This window comes from Pomacea canaliculata, linkage group LG8 (genome assembly GCF_003073045.1).
Source record: "Pomacea canaliculata isolate SZHN2017 linkage group LG8, ASM307304v1, whole genome shotgun sequence".
NCBI classification, from domain to species: Eukaryota; Metazoa; Mollusca; class Gastropoda; order Architaenioglossa; family Ampullariidae; genus Pomacea; species Pomacea canaliculata.
This window is the reverse complement of record NC_037597.1, coordinates 25,681,655-25,707,275: the sequence shown is the minus strand read 5'-3', so window position 1 is coordinate 25,707,275 and position 25,621 is coordinate 25,681,655. Positions and strand designations below refer to the sequence as shown.

General features: G+C 41.7%; 1 protein-coding gene across 4 annotated transcripts in view; it reads left to right on the top strand.

Moving 5' to 3' along the window:
- Positions 1-9,213, top strand: part of LOC112571242 (homeobox protein Meis1-like) — a 192,403-nt gene extending 183,190 nt beyond the window's left edge. For all 4 annotated transcript variants that reach the window (XM_025250117.1, XM_025250115.1, XM_025250116.1 and 1 more), the window contains 2 exons: positions 432-512; positions 854-9,213. In XM_025250117.1, coding sequence (XP_025105902.1) covers positions 432-512; positions 854-1,161 — 389 coding nt within the window. In that variant the 3' untranslated portion in view covers positions 1,162-9,213. The remainder of the gene's footprint in view (positions 1-431; positions 513-853) is intronic.
- The last annotated feature ends 16,408 nt before the right edge of the window (positions 9,214-25,621 follow it).

Below are 25,621 nucleotides of genomic sequence, written 5' to 3'. Positions count from 1 at the left end.
GTGAGAGAGAGAGACAGACAATGAATGTGTTTGCCCTGATGTAAACCCATTTCCAACCCTTGACATTTGTCAGTGTCGCGTTTTCTTTACATGTTTGTATTCAACCTTTGTTGTGGTTAATCAGCTGCAGTGTTTACTAGGAAGGAAAGATGATATAGAGTTTTGAAGGACAGTCCGGCAAATCAGAAAACAATTTTCCGTGTATGTCCAGTGTTAAAGACTGAGGTTGAATAATATCTGCTGTGAGATTGGTGGTGGGTGGATATTTTTAGTATGTGATGAGCAATTAGTTATGTTCGTGGAGAGCATGGCAAGTTATGTTCATGATGAGTCACATGTAAAGGACAGATAATGTTCATGATGATAATGTTCATGTAAAGGACATTTAGTTGCTGGACGTTTTTGGATAAGGATTTGCTGTTTACCCGCAGGTCCTGGTATGCATCCAGCCTACAACCCCGAGGCAGGCCTTGGCTACATGGACACACAGCACATGCAAATGGGACCTCACAGTAAGCACCTTTCTCTCAGGTTTTTTCCAAGACATTAAACTCTCGACTATCGTACTCCACAATTCTAAGGCAGCCATCTGTTGTTTGCTTTGTTTGTTTGTTTTTTGTTTTTGTTTTTTATTTCAGGGGAGGGGTTAGGGGATTAAAAGTTAGAAAAACAGCTTTTTGGTTAGGAAGCAAGCAAGACAGTCTTTTCATCAGCCAAACATCTCTGTTCCAAGTAACAGCTCTACCAATGACTTTCTCCTAATTTATTTTCAAGAATAGGCAAATTACTTTTTATTTATTTTCGGTTAATTATTTATATCAACTTGTATTAATTAATTTATTTTTTGCTGCAGGGCTTCAAGGCATGCACGATATGTACGACCCCATGAAGGCTGGATACTCTCACCTGGACGGCTCGCAGCGCTACGACATGTACCGCGCGGACATGTACGGGACGCCACCCAGCTCGTACTCGCAGATGTCGCAGTTCTCTCCCCCTGTGCACTCGCAGGCCATGCTGATTCCCGGCCACCCGCACCACATGATGATGGGCCACAACCCCATGGGTGCCCACGGGATGGCGGCGGCCCAGAGCCCCCCGCTGCACCACGGTAGCATGGACGCGATGGGAGGACACATACAGGACATTCACGCTGGATAACTTGCCGAGTCTCATACCCTCGCCCCCACCCAATCATGGCTGCTGAGGGAGAGGTGCGTTCTCCCCACCCCCACCTCCAGGGCAGCGCTGGCTGTGTGTATCTGTGTGACCATCGCCCGCCTCCGCAGCGCTGCCTGCTCTACGGGGGAGGGTGGGGACAGGGAAATGAGGGGTGGGGGAGAGGAGGACAACTCTACAAGCATCAACTTTCGTCACTGACTTCGACAGGTCAGTCGTGCGCCACCTCCTCGCAACAGCCCACGTGACCCTTTGCACTATATTTTGATTGATCAATGGTTTTCGGTGGCAGAATATCGAGGCTCAGGGTGCAGGCTAGGAGCCCAGGTGGACAGCCATGTTGTGTTAAAACTGACATTTTCAAACTTTATTCAGTTATTTGGCTGAAGGCACCTCCCCGACTCCCCTCTCAGTTGAAACTGTTCTCTCGCCGACCTAAACCAAATATCGTAGCTGTGTTGATGACACTCTCCCAGAGGTGGAATATTCGTACTGAGCAAACATGTTTCCATCAAATAAGTGAATCGCTTGTGTGGATCAGACAAAGTGGAGAGGCTGTATATCAGTGCTGGGATGGAGAGAGGGAAAAAAACAATTTGAAGCGAAAGTGGCTGGCAACTTGTGTTCCTGAGGCACCGCTCAGGATCTTAGTGGAAGACTGAAAAGATGTGTTGCAGTATATAGCGAGGGACTGTCGAGGGCTGGATTATGTGCTCCGCTCGTGACCAGAAGTGCAGGCGTGACGCGGCGCGAGGTGTTCGCAGCAGAAACTAGTCTGTCCTCTCCCAGTGCTCTTTATTCGCGCGAACAAGAGAAGTGCTTCTTCACACTGGGAAGAACCGGCCTTGCTGTTCATGGAACTTCCAGCAAGTTTCTTTCTTTATGAGGCGTTAGTTCGCTTTTTCCCCCTCATGAAGGCAAACAGCTCGCCAACCGACCATCTTGCACGGAAAATGCTTTCGTCACCGGTTTGTGCGAATTACGTCAAAGGCACTTCTGCGATCTGGTAGAACACTTCCGCATTACGGATGGAGGAGAGAAAGGGTGGAAGGGATTCTGGTTCTGGTTGGACACATTGGCAGTGACAGTCTAGAAAGTTCGAAACGGAGGTGCTGTATATGTGTGTATGCGCGCGTGCTGCGTACGTTTAGAAGTTCTCACACACTCACACACAGGTACATAACACACCAAGCAAAGAGTAATGCATGATCAGTTGTTCAGGTTTTAGCTGAAGCAGTATCATAACTTTTTTTTTTATCATGAGAAAGCTTTTTGAGGAATATTTAAGTTTGAAAACCTATATTTCAAAGTCACATCTTATTTTTTGCTATAATGTTTTCATTCTATCACCGTTAGTGCGAGCTTTATCTTTGCACCATCTTCGCCAACTGTATTGCTTATTTTATTTTATTTTTACATTTACAAAATAATTTGAAAGCAAAGAATTGGACGCTATTCTTTATTTTTTAAGTATAAACAGTTAAACTGGAGAAATTACTACCGGTGTTTCGGTGTTATTAGCATGTTAATGAAATAAGAACAAATGCATTTTAGCAAGTGTTTATTTTTTTAAAAAAAATAAGATGTGGACTTTAGCTATAAAACAAGAACAAAAAGTAGGTTCTATGTCATGTCGATTCTAATGTGTACCTAAGAGTATTTAGAACCTAAAGGAATTGTTCAAGACTTACCGAGGGAAGGTCTCTCCGGGTGCAGCAAGACGTAGGTAGTCATCTTTTGATGAGGAAGTAGGTTTGGAGGGGACTGGTGGAAGGGAGGTTGAGTGCAGGGACAGGGTACCTCCGTGTGGTGTACCTTCAGACGAACTCTTCCTGGATCTGCTGGTTTGCGTGTGCTGGCGGGAAAAAAAACAAACACTTCTCCAGTCACGTGATGTCTACACGACAGTTAGGTGTCGGTGTGAGTGCCTGGTGATGAGGTGTCAAGTGCTACGAAACTAAACTGAAATTTTTAAAGCAGCCGAAAATACCAAAGAACCGTTGCACAAACCGTGTAGCATTTCGTGAATCTGCTGTGGTGGTGCCCCGAGTGCAGGCGGCAGCAGCGCCTATTACGACGTCACAGCTGACTGGGTGACGTTACAGTTAAAATCGCAGCCTGGCGATGGTGGTGGTGGTGGTGGTGTGGAAGTTGTCGTCAGCGAATGCGTGCGACTGAATGCATGGCAATTTGTCATCCCCAAACTTTCATCGTCTCCCCCCGCGTGTTTTTGTAGTTCAAAATTTTTTTTAGGAGTGGTAGGAGGGAATGAGAAAAAAGGGAGAGCAACAACAACAACAAATGGAGTTGTGGCACAACATGGCTACTGTACAGTACACCGTGTGCTGGTCTGTGTCCTGACAGGCGCGCGAACTATTTTCTGAGGATAAATGTTTCATGGCGAGGGTTTAGGCGCAAACCGTGTACAGTGTCCGAGGAAATGAGACTGGAGTGAATGGTCTCGCAGCTGAGCAGAGAACACTGGTTCCATCAATGCTACTGGTTTTTATTTTTGTTTTTGTTGTTTTGGGTGGGATTTTTTTTTTTTTTTTTTTTTGAAATTATTGCTCTTACATGTATTCTTGTTAATGTACATCTGGAGTCTTTCCAGTCTTGCGTTTTATTTGTTTTGTGTGTGAGTGTGTGTACAAAGTCAATGTCCTTTTTTATTTTACAATTAATGCGACCTAGTCACATCCTGTTATCAGGACAAGGGTGCAAATGATTTTTAAACATATATATATATACGGCGCACGCACCGGGTGGGCAGAAGAGAATGAGGAAAGAAAGTGGGCAGTCTGGCAGCTGACTGATAATTAATTTTTTTTTATTTGTTTGGGAATTTAAAAAAAAAGTAATCGAAAGATTGCCGGTGGTGACGTCATAGACTAACAGGTTCAGAAGTTCAAAGGTTTGTCCTGGGATGACCTGCCGCGGGTCATCTTTTCCAGTCTGTGCTACTGCTATTACATCCCTCATTTCTATTAGTGTTAGGCGGGAGGGGGAGGAAGCGGACGAAATGTTTACTAATAAGAACAGCTAATATTTTTAATATTTAAAAGACACCCTCAACATCCCTGAAATATGTCAATTTTCATTCCATTCTAGTAATTATTATGCGCTTGCCATTGTTTAATGTATCAAATGCAAAGGAATTTGGTTTTGTAAATTCTCTCATCTCGAAAAATAAAATCGATTTATATTTCTTCATCCTACATTTTCTCCACTCTCCTTCCTGCTTACCAGGTCTCAATAAATCGGTTTTGCAAAGATGATTGATAAGGAGAGCTTCAGAGGTAACAGAACAGCTTCAACGTTTGGCACAGTTTAGCTTTTTATTTTTATTTCTTTTTTTTTTTTTTGAAGGCACAATTCACGGAGATACGGAGAAGAAGCGCAGTGCTTTTGATATGCAAGCGCATCAAAGATGTCGAGAATATCAGGCTTAGTTAGTGAAAGATAAGAGCTTACCTCTCCCGTGTGTCTGGCGTCGGGCGACCGGAAGTCTTAATGCAGATTACCTCATTACCCTGCGAGTTTTAGGCTTTGTTCTCACTGGCTGCGTGTGCTGTAAATGCATTCCAAATTATTTATTACGTAGGTCTGAGATTCCTCGGTGCATGAAGTTCAAGCCTGATGCCTGTTTTTTTTTTTAAAGCTGGAAGTCACCAAACTTTGTGCAGCTAAACACAGCATGCTTAATAGCTGTCAGTCTTTGGTTTCTATGTCCTACCACTCCCTCGAGTACCCCACCCCTACGTCCACCCCATTTGGTTTATCTGTCGAGAGGAATAGTCGAGGACTAAAAAGAAGCCGCGGGGCGCCAAGGCCAGTCGTTTGACCTCGGCACAGTCGGGTGCTCCAGCCGATCATCACCCGAGATGAACTTTCGTCGCCCGACGAACGGCTCTTGCAGTCTGCGCATGCAATGGATTTTTTTGCTTTAAAAAAAAACTTATTGGTAGTTTGCACTTGCTCATTCTAAGTCCCCCCCCCCCCCAGCTCTCTCAGACTACCGAACATGAATCTGTGGGTGGATTACCCTTCATTCCTCATGATCCTCGCACCCTTAATCTGTTCTGGTAATTCTGTCCATGATTATAGACTCCGGGCTTATTCTAACGGGCGTCTCTCGAAACTAGTTCTTTGTAGTCTTGGTGTGAATGTACAGACTGTTCAGACTGCTACGTCATCACTGGATGGGGCTGTGCAACGATGGAACAGGTTCGAATCGCGCGAAAGACACCCGCTTCCCTTATCACGTGCCACGACTACCCCGATTGATGTAACAAATACCATGTTTGCTTGCTTCGTAGCATGTTCGTCTGTACCTACAGATTCCAGAAAATCTTTTTTTTTTTGTAATCGCTGGACATGTGTCCTTCAATGGCTGGATGTAGAACAGTCAGAATTCACCATCAGCATCGGGAAGAATAAGCTAAATCGACGCTTTTACTAAAAAAAAATTTTCTAAACGCATTTTAATTCACGCTTTTCACACAGAGTTTGTTTAGGAGGTTTTGTTTGTTTGTTTTTTTAATTTTATTTCCCATTAATTATATAACTTAACTATAAGATCCATGGCAATGGAAACTGGAGGTGTGTTAAACTGGACCTATTGCTGTAAAAATGTGGTTGAGGCAGTGTCTATGATGCTGCTGCCCCGGATGTATTATCAATGTTGGTGTGGATGAGGCTGCAGACGTGAGCGTGCTCGTGATTTCTCGAAGACCAAAGGAAACATTATTATCTGTTCCGGATATATAGCTTTAGCATCGAGTCGGCCAGACCTGTGTGTACATACAAATTTGAACAAAGAACTGGAAACATGGCCTGGCGACTTGACATGCCAAATGCTGTTGTTCAAATTAAACTTTCGCGAATATTTTTTTTTTCTTTTTTTGTATGTAGATTGTGGCTGCGGCACTTCTTGTGTGTTACAGTGAAGTGCGTAGTACTGTGTTTTTACAGGTGTGTCTTGATGATTTGGTTTTCATGTCCACATCTTCTGTGGGTGGGGGTCTAGGTTATGATAATCATAACTGTTATATTTTCTGTGACCTGACTTTGACATAGACTTTTCGTGGTAGAGTGTTGACATTGGTAGTGTGTGTCCGTGCAAACGGGTGTCTTATTTTCATATGGAACTTGTACACGGTTGCAAAACAAGTAGTGGCGACCAGACTTTTGCCCTCGTTTGTCGGTGTGTATTTGTTCATATGCACGTTCGTTGGTTCGTTTGCTGGTTTGTCTTGTCACAAAAGATGGTCATCATATCGCGTGAACGGGGTGTCGAGTGTCAAAACTTTAAAGGGCAGCCGTTTTACTATCTTGTCATGTATATTTAATGTGATAGCGGGTTCTTAAATTAACTACAGAAATAAACATCGACATTAGCAAGTGGTAGGGGGTGGGTGGGTTCACATTCACTTCTGTACAATACCAGTAATTCGCTCGTCAAGAAGCTCAAATTTCGCCAAATTGCTCCTGGTTAGCAACGTTTGATAGAAAGAAAAAGAAAAGCAATTAAATACAGTACAAACAAAATAACATTCCCGATTAACAAACGGTTAGCATATTTTTAAACTTAGTCTTACGGTTAGTGAAGGCGGCTCAATTCCTGTAAAATTTTAAAATAAACCTTGTTACTAACCCGTTAAAAAGGAAAAGCAGGATTAGACACCCCGCGACCCCCCGCTTTCTCTTCTGATCAGGGAATTGTTTTTCTTGTAGAACAAGCACCGGGAACGGTTAAAGGACAGTTGAGACAAGTCCTAGGAGCGGAAATTTCGAGAAGTATCTTCGGGTTTGCAAGTGAGAGTCGGGGTTGGGTGGCAAAATTGTTGTCTTATATTATCTTCTACAATTTGAAGACATCACAGCGGGGTCATGGAACATATCTCGGCGAAGCCCTGTGCTTAATAAAAACGAGAAAAGAAAGAGTGTAATTTTAAGCAGTGAATAAAATTACAGTTGAAATTATATTTATTCTCTGCTTAAAATTGTAGTTGTGGACAGTAGAAATAAAATAATGCATTGTCAACAGTCAGTCTGATTTCGCTCTGTGCCTCACATATTCGTTTGTGACAACAGCGACCGCTGACGACTATTTAAAAAAAATATTGGCTCGAGTTGAAGATTAAAATTTGACAGAAAGTTGTGGCGAAAATAAAAGAAATAAATAAGGTATATAGAATTCTTTTTATCTTAGGATGTGAGGGATAGGAGTGATGTGTGTTTGTTAATTGTATCAGGTGTATGTGAGACAAGCGGGCATTGGTGTGAGGATGAGATGTGTGAGACCTCGTGTGGAAAAACTGGCAATGTTGCCCCCACACCCACTGGTTGGTACACTGGCTGCATACATTTAATCATGTTTGAATTTTTGTAAGGGACATCGGGAGAATATTAACCATCTTTTCTTAATTTCTTTCTGAACTGTGGCAAGTGGAAACGAATGTATAAATTATTATTTTTGCAATGCTAGGGAAATTTGTTTTTATATGTTAATTTTGTTGTTGTTGATTTTTTTATCTAGATTTGTTAAAATAATTTTCCTGTTTGTTTCTTGCGTACGAGGAATAATTTGAGTTTTAAAATTTGTCTGAAGTGTGGAGGTAACATTCTCAAGATGTGCATCCAGTGACCCGAGCTGGTGTTTGTGTGTGCGTGCATGAAGATTTATTCTGAGAAAATGTTCTGAAATACCTGCAGAATGTGTCTGTCTGTATGCCTGTACCACAGACCTAGTGACTTATAAACAACCAACAGCTAGAACCTCTTGACCTGTCCGTTAAAAAAGAAAATTTTAGAAATTTGTTTTCAGCATAATTCTTCTTATTTTTATGTGCTGTGCGACAGGTCGATAATTTTAGCATTTATCAGTTTATTTCAAATTTTATAACAGCGAGAGGGTGTGAGACTCGGATACTTCGCCAAAGAATTATAAAAATTAATTTTGTATGAATGTGTTATTTTAATTTTCTGCGCATTTCATTTTCCTGTGTAGAACTGAATTAGGATATTTTTATTTAAGATTTTATAGCATTCAATATTTTATCTAATATTTAATATTTTATTTATGATTTCAGAATTAAGAGACTGAATATTGTTATGAGTATTTTAACAGTGAAGAGTAATTTTTTAAAGTTTGAGTTTTCTTAGTTGTAGAGGAAAAATTTTATCAATCAGCACTCTTCCTTTTATTCTTTATTTCTGTATTAACGAACAGTGTAAAGTATTTTATTCTACCATGAACGTGGATTTATTCTCTTAACTAAAATAACTTTTTCGTGAAAGTAATTTTTAGAATTTGAAAATGTTAGTAAATGGAGTTTAAGACAAACTGTTTCTTCACTTTTGACCACAAGCGTGGTTTTCTTTAGGTTTTATTTCAGTTCTGCATTCCTGCCACCGGACATATTTGTGTATATTTTGCGGTTAGGGCTGATGCACCACTCTACACATATAAGTATAAGCTTCATGACTACATGGGGAACAGAAAGGTGGGGGCTGAGACATTTAGTTCTTCTTTCTGTAAAGACGAGAAGTGATCCTGTAAGCTCAAACTTCAGTCAATATTCTGTGACAGTGAATGATGTGGATGGTCACGTGACTGTTTCCTGTTGATGTCAGTATGGTGTAAAGACTTGCAATGGAGTGGTGGGTGGGGGAGGTGATTCAGAGAATGGGGGGAAGGAGTGCATGGTGGTTGTGAGAGACTTTTCATTTTGTGTAGCTGGCCCTGTGTGTGGTGTCCCCGTGCTGTGCGACTGTTGGCTGTAGGCGCAATGATGACATATACCTCCGTGGAAATCAAAACAAAAGGGAAAAAACATAAAAAATACTTGGTATGTTATTTGTTGTCTTTCTCTGTGGCGGCCCCAATATTTGGATTGGGCCAGAATGTTACGTTTGACATGAGGAAGTAAAAGGAACATATGTTCTCCGCTGTATACTTGTGTAGCTCATTGACTGGTTATGTACATGACTGCTGCCGAATACCCGTAAATAAAGAAGTGCTACGCATTCTCAGGGCCTCATGTCCGTGTTTGTTTGTTCGCAGCTTATTTTTCCTTTAGTCGTGCGTGTGTGCGTTTGTCTCTCCGTGCGTGTGTTTGTGTGACGAACGCTAGAGGTGTGAACAACATTACGATCAAACACATCTGCTCGTCAAAAAATATTAATTAAAAGAGTCGCATTACAAGCATTTATCCACAGAAATGACGATATTTGTCACAATCTCCTTGCGCCATGGTCTCACCCGTTACCCACCCCATCCACGTGTCTCCGGGTACCCTGCTTTGCTGCTTGCAAATATTCACATGACAGGGTGCTTATCCACGTGACACGCTTCGTATTCGCAAAAGACGTCGCTAATTCACACTTCCACCTCCTGGGTAGTAACAGCAGACGGCCGGCCCACTGGCTGCACACTCGCCCTCGCTTTTTATTTTTTTTCCTCCTCAAAACTGAGCTCGCTCGTTTGCCACCCAACTTACCCAGCTACCTCAAGTGAACAGCACCAACACTGGGCTTTGGGGAACTTTCCAGTCAACTAACTTTAGACAATGGGGTCCTGTTTGGTGAGGTGTGAGAAAAAATACTCTAGGAACAAAGCCAGCAAAAAAAAAAAAACAATAAAAAAAAATACTTGAGAAAATAACAGAAACGTCACACCTGATACAGCCGGGCGCTGTTTGTGTGAGGAGAGAGAGAATGCACTCATCCATGAAGCCAAGAAAGGCATTGTTGCAGACTTTTTCAAGGGCCTTCTTAACTGCCAATAGATATTTCTGAATGTCTGGCAAATGAGGGCGGCTACAGAAGACATTAATCAGTCGCAATATTGAGCAATGTGGTTTGAAGACCCGCAAGGTTCATCTTGCACCATCATCAGAAGGCTCACAGTTATAAACAAAAAAATAAATAAACAAATGAGAAAAATGTTATCAGATTCCAGTCTTTGTGTTTGCAAGATTTGTATCAACTGCTACAGAGTTCACTAAAAGTGCACGGAGCATCAACACAAACAAAATACAAAATGTGTTGTGCAGGTGTGCGTATTGCCAAGCAACACAGACCTACTCGTACAACCAAAACATTGTCTGGAACCCCTCGAGAGTGGGTAAACTATTTCATTGAATGTCTATACAATTCGGTGAATGAATATTTTTCGTTCATAAAAACGTTTTTAAAGTCTACCATCAAAGTTTGACAACCACACCTCCCAACCAAGGACTTATTTGTGTTTATGTCAACACTTGAGCTGGTTGACTCAAACCATTTGCCGGCCTGTTGTGCATCTGGCTTGAGCCTGCCATTCTACAGACAGTTGGTGCCTCGACCGTAATGTCACGTGACAGTCACATAGTTTGTAGGGACGGGGAAGTCCATCTGAAAGCTGAAGGACTCGTGTGTCGGCTAAAAAAGAAATACAGTCAATCCTTCTGTCTGACGAAAAACTTTATTAAAATGGGTAGAAATGCTAGCGAAACGTGTAATCTAACATTACTGAAAGTAACAAATAAAAACACAGACAGCTGACAGTAACAGAAGTCAGTAATGTAGCTTCCTCGCTGTCTCTCCCTCCAACCCTCCTTTCTCTCTCTCTAGCCATCATCAACCTCGTCATCGCAAGTGCGGCGATACCTCTCTGGCTATTTAAATGTCACCCGATATTAATATTCTGGTTATAGCCCCGCTTGGTCAAAGTTTCTTTGAATATGCGCTAGCAATAGTTCTGTCCCTTTATTGCAACGTTGCAAGGTTTACTCCCTTGTCCGGTAGCTGGCCGAAATATTAATGTGAAACGTACTACAACAATATAACGATATAATTATTTTTAAAAAAAGAAAAGGGCTTCAACTTTCAGTTTTAACATTGGATGAAAATCTGGAAAGAATAAAAATAAAAAGGAAAAAAACTGCGTTTGGAAGAACACTTTGCAAAGTGTCAATAAGCTTGATAAGTTCTCATGTCGTTACATGAACAGGAGTTAAAACCTGATTGCTCCGGAAATAAACACAGTTCGGTGACATAACGACAGTGACAGGTAAAAGCAGAAAGTACAAGATTGAAATGAGTGACGTGGTGTCAGTACTTCGAGTAACGTGCACATGAACTGATCTTACTTCTATACACTGACGTCACTGGCGACCGCAGCCAATGCAAGAGCTGCGAGCATATATTGATGAGGTGTCGACCAATCAGACAGCCTTCGTCTGTGACGTCATGGATAATGATGTAATTGCCTCGTTCCAAAACCCGGGTGAGAAAACTGTGATGTTACAATGTTTATGTCTCTTGGGCGAAAAGATGTGGGGTAGGGGGGAGTATCTTGAAATAAATTCAACCAACTCTCTTCCACAATATTTTTTCTACCTCAGAATCCATCTCCGAGAGTGCAACAAAAAACTAATTAAAATATTGTATTTAGTGGTGACATAATATCCTGCTACAGTTGTAAGCAGCATGTTTGACTGACTCTAACGGGTGGAGATGAAGAGGTGGCAGCTCAGTCAGTAAGTAACGCACTCCGTGCAACTGTCACCTGGGTAACTGAAGCTCACCTTCCTCCTTCTCACCTCTCTCCTTTAATCTCCCTTTGTTCTACCTGCAGACTTCTTTGTTTTGTCTCTCTTCACTGACCTCACCTTTCTCCTCCCTTTGTTCTACCTGCAGACTTCTGTCTTTTGTCTCTCACTACTGCATTCACCTCTTCCCCCTTACACACTCTCTCGTTCGTTTGCGAATGAGACTATGGTAATGAACAACTGTTTTGTATTTTTCCAACATCGACACATATTGGAGACTGTACTGGACATTAAGACAAGAGGATGCTTAATACTGTTTTCTTGTGTGTGCTTTTGAGAGAGAGGGGGAGGTAAAAATATACACAAAGGTACAAAGTTATTAACTCATATTTACTGGATGCCCCCGGAATCAGAAGAATCTACACAAAGCTTTATGATATTAATTAAGTGCAATGCAGGTCCTGTTGTTAAGCTGGCCAATGGTGGGCAGGAAGTCTCCACAAGCCTCACAGGAGACAGATCGGAGGGATGAGGGAGGGTCTGCGATTTTCTGTGTGTAGAACTGCGCAATGTAGCCTCGTTACCCCACAATCTAAATGCCCAGTTGAGAGCATATAAATTTTTGGTTGCCATAACAATCTCCCACCTTCCACATGCGGCTCCTCCGGCCTCAGCACTGACCTCGCCTGCCGACGAAGTTATTTCCGAACTCTTTTGCCTCTCCTTTCATCGATCGTGCCTGCTATGGCGATAGAAGTGCTTTGAAAAAAACAACTGTGGTTCAAGCGCATGTAAAGAACAAGAACCCTGTCGCGAAACACCGTTCGATTATTTCCCTTTGATCATAACTCTTGCGACTCAAATACTATTCACCTTTAAAATATAAATGTAGTTCAGGATTTTAAAAATGTCTTCAGTATTATTATTATTATTTGCTTCTGTTATTTGTATGTCCGCTCATCTTTCGCGATTGTGTTTCGACAGTCGACAGCAAGCAGTTAAAAACTGAGCAAGTTCTTTTGTTGGGGCTGCAGCTGCCGATTCTGTGCCACATCTGGATTCGAGACCGGTGTTGTGACTTATTTTGTCCACAGGCGGTTGTAAAGAAAGAGGTGGAAAACAAGAACAAGAGATAAACAGGGAGATATATGTTCTTATTTTAGTGGGAAAGCAACACAACACGACAGGTGTTGTAATCGAAAGCACTATAATGTTCATCGGTTTTGTGCAGTTAGCCATCATTTTTACAGTTGGTCAATGATGTAAAACCTACCGAAAAATTCTGATTTACAACATGAGGTGAAGATTCAGTAGTCATTCACTCACTCAAACTAGCACACATGCATGTGAAATGCTAAAGAAAAAAAGGTTTTTATGTAACTTCTTCTGTCCTTTCTTCTGTTCGCTCTTTTTTCCGCAGCCTGTTTCATGACAATTTTTATGCACCTGTACACTCACAAGTGAGTGCGATTCACATGAAAATGGTTTAGCAACATTTGTGGCATTACTGGTACTGATAAAATGTTTATGTCCCTATACATCTGCCGTGCGACCAGATGGCATCAGAGAGACAGAGAGACAGAGAGACAGAGAGAAACTATTCCATGTGTAATACAAACTCTTGATAAAGCAGACTGTTGAAACATCCGCACAAATTTTGAAACCTTTAAAAAGCGTATTTCTTTATTCTTCAGGAGATAATAATATAAAACAAGGAAGAGTAGTCGAGACTTGGTTTCGTGTTTTCCACGAGGGTGTTAACGGAATCATGTTTCTGTTAAGAATGGCTGGACGTGGCGCCGAGGTTTTACGACTGCGCATGTAATGGAAGTCCTGAAATGTATTTCGTTTTACATTATTCGCGGAATCTCTTATGTTGGAAGGCTGAAATAACTTCTGGATTTCAAAGTCCTCAGATTTCTAAATATGTTTTATTTGAAGTAATCTGGCGTTGGAGCACTAAAGTCCAGTTAGTTTGCTCCATAAAGTGCAGAAAAAGTGTACTCAAGCTATTTCAACAGCCTTATCTCAGCTCTGGCTTCCTTTGTGTATTATCCAATCACAGGTACGTGCAGACTTCGTAAACTAGTTCTCTGAGCAGTAAGGATATTCTTTTGAAATACATCCGGCAAGTGGGTCCTCAGCAACCGCAAATTCTCCAAAATTTCATTCTATCTATATGTACCACGACTCTGGTGCTACCCTTCTGTTCTTCAAACGACCAGATTGTGTTTTTGTAAATTGATTTGTTATTTTGCTGTTTGTATCTTTTTTATGTTTTTTTGTTTGCTTGTTTGCTTTTCAGATTTTTTTTTGGTTGAATGGGACACATTGTTAACCTTCCGGAAGGCTAATCTGATTCTACGTTGGTTCTCAAATGATTGGGTTTTTATTCACCATAAGAGATTACTTTTCCGAATCTTAGTGACTGTTTCCTTTACTGGATTTTTAAGAAATCTTAAGATTAAAATAATTGGACTCCTCTCGCGGTCTTAAAACTTGTATTTCTCGTGCTGTCGCCATGACAATATTCTAGATGGCGTCCTTCTTTGATGTCAAAGGTAAGAAGAAGACTCATGTACACTTTTGGCATATAAACATTTAAAAAAATCTGTACTAATTTTTCTGAAATGTCAGCGTTGAATTAACTGTCAGCTACTTAATTTCACATTTGATTAGGACAAGCTTTTAATGTTGCCTAAGAAGATAATGATTTGACTTTCTGTGAGTAAACAGTGAGCTGGTGCCATGAAGATTCAATGATAAAGAATTCCGAACCCACACAAAGCCAGGCAGCCTAAACTAGTCTTTAATGTAGGGATGGGTAATGTCCGGCCCCTAAACTCATCTCATTCGACCCACCAAACTATTTCAAATTTCAGTAATCAATCAGCTGTTTTTCAGAGCAACTTCGGTTTATATCAAGTAAATAATCATAGTAATGTTATTTTTGAGGGACAAGCAATGAACATCCATTACAGGATAGACAGAAGACATGAGTGCATGACGGGACAGACACGTATGCTTTTCGTCGGCTCCATGCGGCCTATATGGACGATATTGTGGTATACTATCTTCTCTAGTAGTTTTCTACTGTATATGGGACATCACCTCTACAGCTGACTTTTCCCTAAAGGGCAAACAGATGAGCTGAATGCCACATCCACGTGGAGTTGGGAAACAAAACTCTGTTCACTGGGCTGGAGTTAGTTCTGTACTTAAACACGCGCCAAGAAGGCTTAGCATGAAATTTATTTAAGACATCAAATAAACAAACATAAGTACAAACAGTGTTGTGGAGGTTGGCACTGCTGTGCCTTGCTATAGGGCAGACTGCTGAACTGAGCGGCATCAGAACATCCCATACAGGAACCGAAACAGGCCTGGGTATTCAGTTGGCGATTGTCAACATGATGGTTTTTCAATCCAAAACTGCTCCAAACCTTTCTCTAACTTGTCCTAGTCGGTGTACAAAAATCATGATGATGCAAAGCTACTGGTGGATCCACAATGACAGAGGAAGCGATGGAAGAGAAGCAAAATGTTACAGGTGTAACACACAGAATTGTAGTCCACCATCGCATGGACCTGGACCGAACTCTAACACCAGCACAAAAATGTACAGAGCAGTACTAAATGAAGATATTCTTCTAAATCAATAGCGGCAAGTACAGTATACATCAAACATAACATCTTGAGAACAGTCTACATTCACCAAGCAAAATAAAAAAAGAGGACAGCAGAGGTCGCTCAATCGTCTTTGTCTACAGACACACTAAGCGGCATATCAGATGGCCGAGAAAAACTTTTATTTATTTATTTTTTAATACAATAGCAGCGACTTGAATGCGGTAAACATTATTTGTTTAATAGAACTTAAGGACAATAAATGTTTGATTGCAAAACAATTGTTTAGTAACAATCGCCTTTAAAACACAGATGTGGGGCGGTATGTTTAATTGTCATCGAAAACATCCGGTGGCTGTGTTTACTTTACACGCCATGGCTCTGGAGGATCGTGTCCTACAGGTTCGAACCCGAGTAAAGCGAGGAAAAGCGATGAGAAGAAGACAAAAGGCCTCTTGTCATTAGGGTCACCTTTGTTTTCTTTCGCGAAATAATACACATCATGGCCACTTTCCAAACTGATGAATGCAGATGGTTTGAGACAACACGGTTGTATGTGTATATAAATGGTTTGTTTTAAACCTGAACTTTCGAGAGCAAGAAATTCAGATCGTCAGCATCTATAACTTAAACCCAACTTGCCATCACATTCGACTCTTCCTTTAAGATTTATTTGTCTCAGTTCAGAACACAAAGAACACAAAGAACACAAAGAACACAAGATGCCAACAAATCGAAGAGCCCTGATGTCTTTTTTCTCTCTTCCTCACACACTGGCTCACGTATGCTCCATCTCTGATCTCCTCATTCGAAGGAGGAGTTTATCTTCTTATTTCGAATTTCACTGCCTTCACCCTGCAGGGAGGCAGTGAAAGACAGATTTTACGTGTTCATATCCACAAATGGCTTCAGCACGATCATAAAAGAGAGCTTTTTAGGGATTGTCTTTCACTCACAACCCAACCTGGGTCGCCATTCCAGCAGCTCACACGGACCTTTTCCCTGTGATTACAGCCGCCGCCATCCTCGTCTGCCCACATTTCAAGGAAAGATCGAGTGATAATGGTCGACAACGACTTTTCTGAAGTGTTGTAATAAACATATTCCTTGCCTAAGAAAATTAACTCTTTTACTGTCGTTGAAACTGTTGCCTTAGAAGACAGAGATGTCTGACAATCTGGTGTCAAGCCCCGGGGTTTTAGGGTTAAGTCGTCGGCAAACTCATCAAACGCTTCTTTTATAGATGACACTCGGGGTCAAGTCTAGCAGACGACACGGGGTCTGTAAAAGCATTGTGTTGATAACTGCCCGTTGAATATTCATTACAATAGGATCATTGCTTTCAAAATGAAAAAAAAATGTCTTTAAATGGTTTTAGTCTTTTAAAAGTTGGAATGACTACACAGAAATATTATACTATTGTATGTGTAATATTCCTATGCTAGTGTGTTTGTCTCAGTTGTTATATTATTTTATTGTCAGTCACCCATAGTTTTTTAGGAAAGAAAGAAAATGAGAGTGACTGAGGGGAGAAAGAATTAAAAGAAGCATGATGTAGGTCCGTGTATTTAACATGTTAATGATATTTTATATTGTTTTTTCTTGCTTGCTTGCGTCGCTCACACTTGTAGAGTGTGACCGATAAAGTTAAAGCGGGTATGGATTTATGGATTTACAGCCTGTTGTGATATCACCCTCCGCAGTCCCCTTCTCCCCTTCATTGCCCTCCCTACAACCTTCCGTCTCTTTTACATCTCCTTCCTCCTCCCTCCCGTGATCCTTTTTTTCCCTCCTCCAGATCCCACTAACCTCTTTATCCACCCTTGATTTTCCCCTCCCCTTCCCCCCAAGTTTTTATCCTCGCCTTTCCGGACGGGAGGGTGGTGCGCTGCCATTGGGGGCGGGGTGTTTATTTCACGGATGGTAGATCTAAATTGCTCGCTGCCGCGCGCGCGTCACGCCTCGGGTGCGCCAGGGTTTGGGTACCCCGTCTCCCACCCCGTGGGCGCCCCCTCCCCTTGCAGCACGTGGCAGAACTAACCGTCAGGGCCCACATCACTCTGCTGCCGGCTGGCGCCGAAACCCTTGTAGGGACCGCGCGACCGCCATTGTTGTAGTCAGCAGACCCGGATGTCGGATGTCGGATGTCGGCAGCGCCACCATTTCTGCCTCATGCCTCACGGGGTAGGAAGGTGGAGGTGGGGTGGGAACTGTTGTCGTAAACAAGCTGGTTGTTAAAACCAGTCGAACCGCAATGATCGGTGGCTGAATGCACCTTCCTCACCTCACCCCGAACAGCGGCACTTGGCGTAAATATTTACTGTAAACAAACAGTCGGACTGAACTTCATTCTGACTACAACAAAAACTTGCTCAAGACTAAATCATAACAGTTTCAGCTTTATCGTCTTTCTGATGCATGAGAATAGTTTTGTATTGTCTGATACAAAAGTTTTTTTCCCAAAATAGGATCGAACACTAGTATCTCTTGTTGGGTAGAATAGCATTGTACAGTAACCAAACATAACAATCTATAGTAACCAAACATAACAATCATATTGCTTCATGTTTTAAAGAACCAGACAGCTTTAAGCAATATACACACATGCTTCAGGAGGGTTGGTTTCTGATATGCTTACTTTGGAGAGAATGCTATCGACTCTGTGTAACGGTGCCGAAAGATAAGGAATGGAAAAACCCGCTCTCTGTACTATTAGCCAGCGGAAATACCGGAAGTGGATATCAGTTATTCCCCCTGCATCCCGAGAATTTCGAAGAAGACGGTGACAAAAACCATGAACCAGAGGTTGTAACAAGGGACAGTATTTTTAAGGAGTCTGGAGAATCTACTTCACATTTCTGCAAAATTACTCTGACGGGAGCATTCCTGATGTTAAAGACTTCGTTACTGAAGTAGTTTGTGGAATGTTCCAAGCTGTTTGCCTGTAGCCCAGTGTCGATTTTCTGTTCAAGGAGGCAGGAGGGTACAATGATAAAGCCTTGACATGATTTACCCTCATGTGCAAGGGGGAAGTGGGTTAAACTTTGACCTATTATCAGTTCTTAGAAACGTAGAATAATTCTTTAGACCTTTTTGTGTGGTGTACAGACTTTTGAAATGTTTTCGCTGTGTAGTTATAGTAATCCAAAAGATATTAAAAGAATCAGTATTCGGTCTGTGCAATTGTTTTCAAACAAGAAGTGCAAACATCCCTGACGATTTCTTCCCCACCACCACCCCATCTCTTGCACTTAAAGACATAAGCCTCTTGGCCCAAGCTGTACCATCCTCATCCGCCAACCCTCCTGACTAAGCCACTTTGTTCTCTAAAGCTTGTGAAGAAAAGACCGTGGGATTCTAGGCAATACGAAAGAGGCTTATCTATTTTTAAAAAGTGGTTTGGTTCAAGTTCAAAAGTTCAAATTGTCTTTTGCGTCTTCTGTACAGACAACAGCACCCGAGGACTGACTACAAGAATGTAAAAGCAAGATAACCAACACGATGGCATAAGAGAATCAAAGCTGCCGTTCATACTTTGTACAATGGTTTGTACTTTCCATTTTCTCCCTTTGTCTTTTCTTAAAGCTTCTGGAAACATCTTCCAGCTTCGTTAGGACAGCGGAGGAGAGTCACCGTGTGACCTGCAGCTGAACTGTCAACCTATGCACGACAGCCGAGGCGGTAGTAGGCTCTGGATGAACCTCAGCTGATCAGCAACATCGTCTGTAGACGGTTCGTCCTCCGCCTACTGATTGCTGCCGACTTTCATTAGCGTGTTATTATCACACTTGGCCAAACCCAACTGATGGACAAGACAGTTTGTCCACACTGGTATTTGGAAAACCACAGTAATTGCAAACATATTTACATTCCTTCGTGATAGCAGAACTGTAAATTATTCGCAAAATAAACTCTCGAGACGTTCACACGGAAATTTTGTCTGCCAGCAGTAAATTCCAAAGACCATCCTTGCTGCAGTGTAGCCACTGTCTCGAGGAAAAAAAAGTGCGGGAAGGAACTGACCCGCTGGTCAAAGGAGACAGAACACTAATTAACAGTTGAAAGAACCTGTCGTTAACATGTTCCAAAGGTTTGTTCCGAAGTTTAGCAATACACCCATGTGAGGTATGCACACGTCCTTTTTTGTTCCTGCTGGCCAATGGAACTGTTGGGAAGACCGTTTTCTGGTTGGTCCAAAACAATCGGTCTCAAAGGTACGAAATACTACAGGTAAGCTTTAATTGTTTACAACGGTTATTATGTCAGTATGTTACAAAATAGGAGTGTTGCAGGTTGTGATGTCATGTGACTTGGCGCATGCGGCCGACGAAGACGATGACCATCACCTGGCTAACTACGTGGAAAACTTGGGCTGACATGCGCACACCTACTACAAATCGTCCGAGTTGTTAAAAAGATTAGAGCTGGAAGATGCTGGCAGGTCGTGATGCTGTGGGATGATGTCTGCGAGAGGCAAGGAAAGCTATCCACCCTTCCTCCACCCCGCTTTTTAATTTCCGTCAAATGAGAAGTGAACGTCGGGACGCGCGTGCGCTGTTTCCAAGGTGATGACTGACGCGCTTCGAAACACGATCGTCCGCCTCGCATTGTTTTCATCACCCACGTACTTTGTTCAAGCAAACAGCCGGAGACTCGTCCGCCTGTCTGACGAAGGAAGTGCAATGCCGACATTGGAACTCTCCACTTCTCTTCTTTTTTTTTTTTTTCAGCAGTAGATAGCAAACAAAACGTAGTTCGTTCTGAAGTAGGAATGGGCCAGCTGCATGACTCCACGTTATGTGCTTATGCCAAAAAAAAAAAATTTCACCTATTCACAGACAATACAAAACAGCCAATCAAAGACCCTTCCCCAAAAATATTAACGACAAATGAAAACTACCCACCACATTGCTAAATTTTATCTGGTTAGGGCTAGCGTAAGATTTTTTTAAGAAATAAAATTTTGAATTGTAAACAGCAAGCCATGCATGTTACCAGCATCTTCCTACAATCAATCCGTGAGTGATGTCTTAGAAAGGTGAAGTATGGGTCAGTTTTAAATATTTCCGATTGAACAAAAACGATTAGTGAAGCCGTTATCTCCATTGTCGTGATGGCGGTGGTACACAGGCAGCTGGACAGTAGGGACACTGCCATGATTCCAAGCACTGCGACGAAAGAGGAAGGACAAGCGAAAACAAAAATGAAACAGAAAAGATAAGGAAAGGGGGAAAGGCGAATGAGGAAAGTAGAGAAAAGATAGGGAAACAAGAAGTAAGAGAGAGAGAGTAAAGCAGAGGAAAGGAAGGCGGGGCTGATGCTTTTCTCAGGCCGAAAGCTGATACAGCCTGTACGCGTGTCACGTAGGTTTTGTGTTACATAATAACGACAATCACCCATGGGTCTTTCTTTCTTTCTGCCTGCACCCCCTCCTCCACCCTCTCCCCTCCACTCTCTCCCTCATCCCCACCCTCCCTCTGAGCTTCCCATCTCCTCCAATTAGCGCGTGCGCGCGTGTCAGGAACGATAACCGTACTGACAGGGGAGATCATCACGCAAGGCCCGGGGTGGCAGAAGCAGAAGTGAGGTGAATATGCAAAATGCAGATGCGGGAACATAGAGTTGAGGTTAGGGGTCATTAGAGAAGACGCGAGGAATGTTACGTCAAACAGGACTGAAGGGGAAGACGCGAGGCTGCGCGAGGTAGCGACGGCTTAACCAGCTCCTATCGATTGCCGGGAAATTAGGAGGCGAAAAAGCGGCTGAAAGAAGACATTTTTCTCCTGTAACATGCACAGCGTTTTCTCCTAGTCTTTCTTCACCACCTCCCCACCCCTGAGAGCGAGAACGAGAGAGAGAGATGGTGTGAGTGTGGGCATTGGGAAGGGGAACGGAGGTGGTTACATCTCGTAGTTTCACGAGGACGTCACGAGGACTTGACGTGTTAAAGGTGTTTCTTGCGAGGCCTGCTGGGATACTAGCAGCTGCATGGACGGCAAAGTATGCTGATCGTGGCATCGTGACCCTGGGAATTGCAGAACCAGTGGTTTCAACGAAATCACCTTTAAAAAAAAAAAGTACAACCCTGACGACCATGTTGTTGATCTGTGCATGGTAATGTTTGTAGGAAAATACTCTTCCACCACACTATTCCTTTCAGTGTGAAAAAAAAACTCGCGACAGCAGGATTGGAGGTATAATTAGATTCTTTAACCAAATTTTTCATAAAAACCTGCGATGTTTCTTTTTGCAGTGTGACCAATCTTTTCCCAGAAAAACTTATTTGTCTCGTGCGGGCGGTTGTACAGCGCGTTAGAATTTCACGTGTTAGAATTTGGTTTTCGGTGGTTTTTAAAAAATATGGTGCCATGGTCGCTCGTCATCTTGATTGAACATCAAACCGTTTGCTTAACTGAATTGTTCAACGGTTATGAAGTATGGATTCCGCTAATTTTTATTTTAGAAGAAAAAAATCCGAGCTCGGTCGTCAAGCAATATTCCGCTGTTTGCTTCGAAACTTCGCCGTGAATTAATTAAATGGGTTTATTGCTCGTCAAAATGATAGTGTGTTGATATAAAATGTTTGTCGAATCTGATGCAATATCTGCGTTTCTGGTACCACAAACGTAGAAAACAAACACAAAACTAAGAAAAATATAATTCTCTTATAAGCAGTCACAACTCGGTCTGTAACACTTCCTTCACCATATTTCAGCAATTATACCAAGAGATTCGTGAAGAACGACCATTATTCAATATGCAGAAAAGACCGATTTTATCGCTAAAATAGTATGCAGTAAATAATAAGACGTAAAACAGTCAGTACTTATAAATTATTTACATCTTAGTCTAGAAATACAACTACAGCAAAAGATAAATGAAAAACTTACTATACGAACACGAAAAACAAGAGAAATGTTTTCCTTTCTGTTTCATTGCTTTGATATGTACAATTCAAGCATGAGCATATGAGAACCCACAAACTCCATCGTAATTAATAAGAGTGCGCTTCTGTGAGTATGATTGGTTCGTCCGTGTGCCTAACAGGCCAAAGAATCCGTTTTTGGAACTGTAAGTGGTGTTGGCAAACCGTTGTTTTCGAAAAACTGGCTTACCTAACCATTCTTGGTTTGTTGTGTGCCCAAAGTTTACATCGTGAAGGTTTTCACCAAATATGGCTGAAAATGTTTTATCATGACAACACCCTCCCACCAATAAAACAAACAAACAACAACAACAAAAAATGATAAGGCGTGGTGTAATTTCTTATCACCGCAAAACGAGTATCTTCCTGCAGAAACTGAAGACCATTAAGTTTTTAAGACGGAAAGGCATCGCTACCAAGAATCCATATGGAAGGTCTTCAGTATCAACCAATGTCCTTATGTTAACTAATGTCCTTTAGTTCTAATGTTACAATTATCATCATCAAGTCCTCATTTAACGACCTCAAGTCATTGACTAATGTCTTTAATCTCAGCCTATGACCATATATTTTAAGTAATGTCCCCATGTCTTCACATCTTCGAATGATGTCCTCGTGTCATCAGCAAACATTTTCCATTCCTCGGCTAATGTTGTTATGTCGTCAGCTAATGTTGTTACTTCAACTATCATCCTCGTATCTTTTAACTTCATCATCAACTAACATCTTTTCCTCAACTATCGTTGTATCAAAAAGTAAAAGGAGACGATTACTGGTAATACTAACTAGATGCTCCGACATCAAGTTTGGAACAAGAAACTGTGACTTTCCAACGTATGCTGCCACGACACTCGAACTGACAAAGTGCATGTGTGACAGAGGTTGTCACTAAGCGCTCGACTGCTGGTCGATTCTTCTGATGACAAACGTGTTTGTAAGATAAATGTTGCCGATGAAGATTAACAGATGAACAGGAATTGAACTGTGACATGAACGAAGAACGCAGAACAGAGAGAAATACAGGGCTATGAGAAATGTAGTATATATATGGTACAGTTGTAGGCTTCCGCTGCAGGACCATAACTTTCCATCAGTTCCACGGCCACAAGGGGACATCGGTTAAGGATACTACTACCAATAAACGCGAAATTTGTAAAGCGCATGTTTACACTCCTAAGGATACACTGAACAAAGTTCGGTATTGAAAATTTTTACCCTTCTACAATTGTTTTTTCACTAATATTCACTGTCACCTTTCCTCCACACACGCTGTTGTTCGATTAAACGATATTTCATTGTTATATCCTGTTGCCAGATTTTGATAGATATTTTAACTCTCCGCCAACACCGGCTACAACCTTCACCTCTACAGATGAGAGACTTTACCCGTTGTGTACTGGCACGAATGACAGACAGCAGTGACTTGATAGTGGAGGGGAAGCAACTCTATTCTAAACGTTAGTCAGTTTTGATTTATTTCCCATGACAAGCATTGTGATTAGCAGCTTCCAACGTTTATAGATTTCGTTCCAGTTAATTAATATGAAAGTATTAAATAAAAAAAATATGCTGGAAAGAATCTAGCATGTTGCTGGTGGGGATTTTTCGCAATTCTTGTCTTGTCATCAGTTTTCCAACTTCTGCAATCGCTGTTTGCGATGGCGGTGAACTTCAAATTCAGTCAAGTCGGCATACCCCAGGTCTCATTTTAACAAAGAAAAGAATGCAAAGAAAAAAACATTCACCTCATTCATTAACGGCACAACCTATTCCCCTTTGTTCAGTGTCATCGTACCTGGTACCTCAATTCAACCACATAAGGAAACAAATTCGACTTACCTGTTACAGCTGTCGATCGTCTGCCTCAGCCAGCGTGAGTCGATGCAAATAACTTCTCCAGTCTTCCCTCCATTCACGACACAAAACATCCAAGAATTTCCAGAATTATCACCACCTTCCCCACAAACTACAGTCCGACTGCACAATCCGGAAGCTCACACTTAAAACCTCCAAAAAATATTTCTGAAAGTTCCAAGCGAACAAGAATAAATGGTTATTAAACACTTTCATTTTAAAATAATCATTCTGGAGGTTACACACCACCCAAACAGTTCTTTTTAAAATTTTCCACCATACGTGTTCTGTCAAAGTTCACACACAATAGTAGAGCTCGCTGAATGCGAGACAACCCACGGACCTAGAAGATATTAGTTCGTGGACACCCTGTTAACTGCCGACTTTCTGCGCTGCACGTGAACATGGAGAAAAGCGAATGACTGAGAGTTGTTTGCAATGTTGGTGAAGGATGAGTGTGCTGTATAAATTGTAAGAGGGTGACCAGTTTTTTGAGTACCTAGAGAAAACCCCTTTCCTCCCCATAGTGAAAAATCACCTCCAAATGGAAACACTTTCCTACCAAATCAACCAACCAACCAGTCTTTCACTTCCCGGGGATTCTGGAATGACAGCACAGTACAAAATGTTATTAAATTGAGACAGGTCCCGTACTGACAGATGTCTTGTGTTGTTGAACCACAGACGTGTAAGTTGGTGGCTGAACGAAAGAACGCGTGAATGACGAGTGTGACATCTTTTATCAACTCCATCTCGATCCAAAACAGCAGACGACTTCGAATTATTCCTCACCCTCTCCCAAAATAAAGAAGAAATATTTGGAATCTCTATTGGAAATAAAACATTACGCGACTCCCAACTGCAAATGTCATCACATTTACCTCCATAGCTACATATTGACCGAATGTGTACTCCACCTCTGGCACCTTAACAAATTTAAGCCTTGCTATCATCGTTTGTATTAACCGGAACGAAATCTATAAACGTTGGAAGCTGCTATTCACAATGCTTGTCATGGGAATAATCAAATACCGTTTAGAATAGAGTGTTTCCCCTCCAACTATCAAGTTGCACTGCCTCACCAGTTTATTGCTTGCTTCCATTCTAAGACAAACATGTATTAAAGAATTCTATCATTTTCGGTTTTGCTATCAGTAAGGATATATATATTTAATAGCTATAAATGCAAAATCCACAAGCCTGTTCTCTTGTCAGTCAACATGTGATCAAACTTTCACTCTTGGCGGTACTGTATGTTTTCAGGATATTTTGAAAGTTTCTTTTTGGCTCTTTCACCAGTCTTTGCGATGAAAGCTCTTTTCATATTTGTAAAAAACTAAATATTCAGACAACACACAATGACTTTCTGACACTTTGTATCAAAAGTGAATGAATTTAACACACACACTGTCTTTCTGAAAATGACCCAAACCAACACATTTGGTTTTTTTTTCCTTGAAGGGGAGGGGAATATATTACAAAATCAACTTCTGAAAATCAG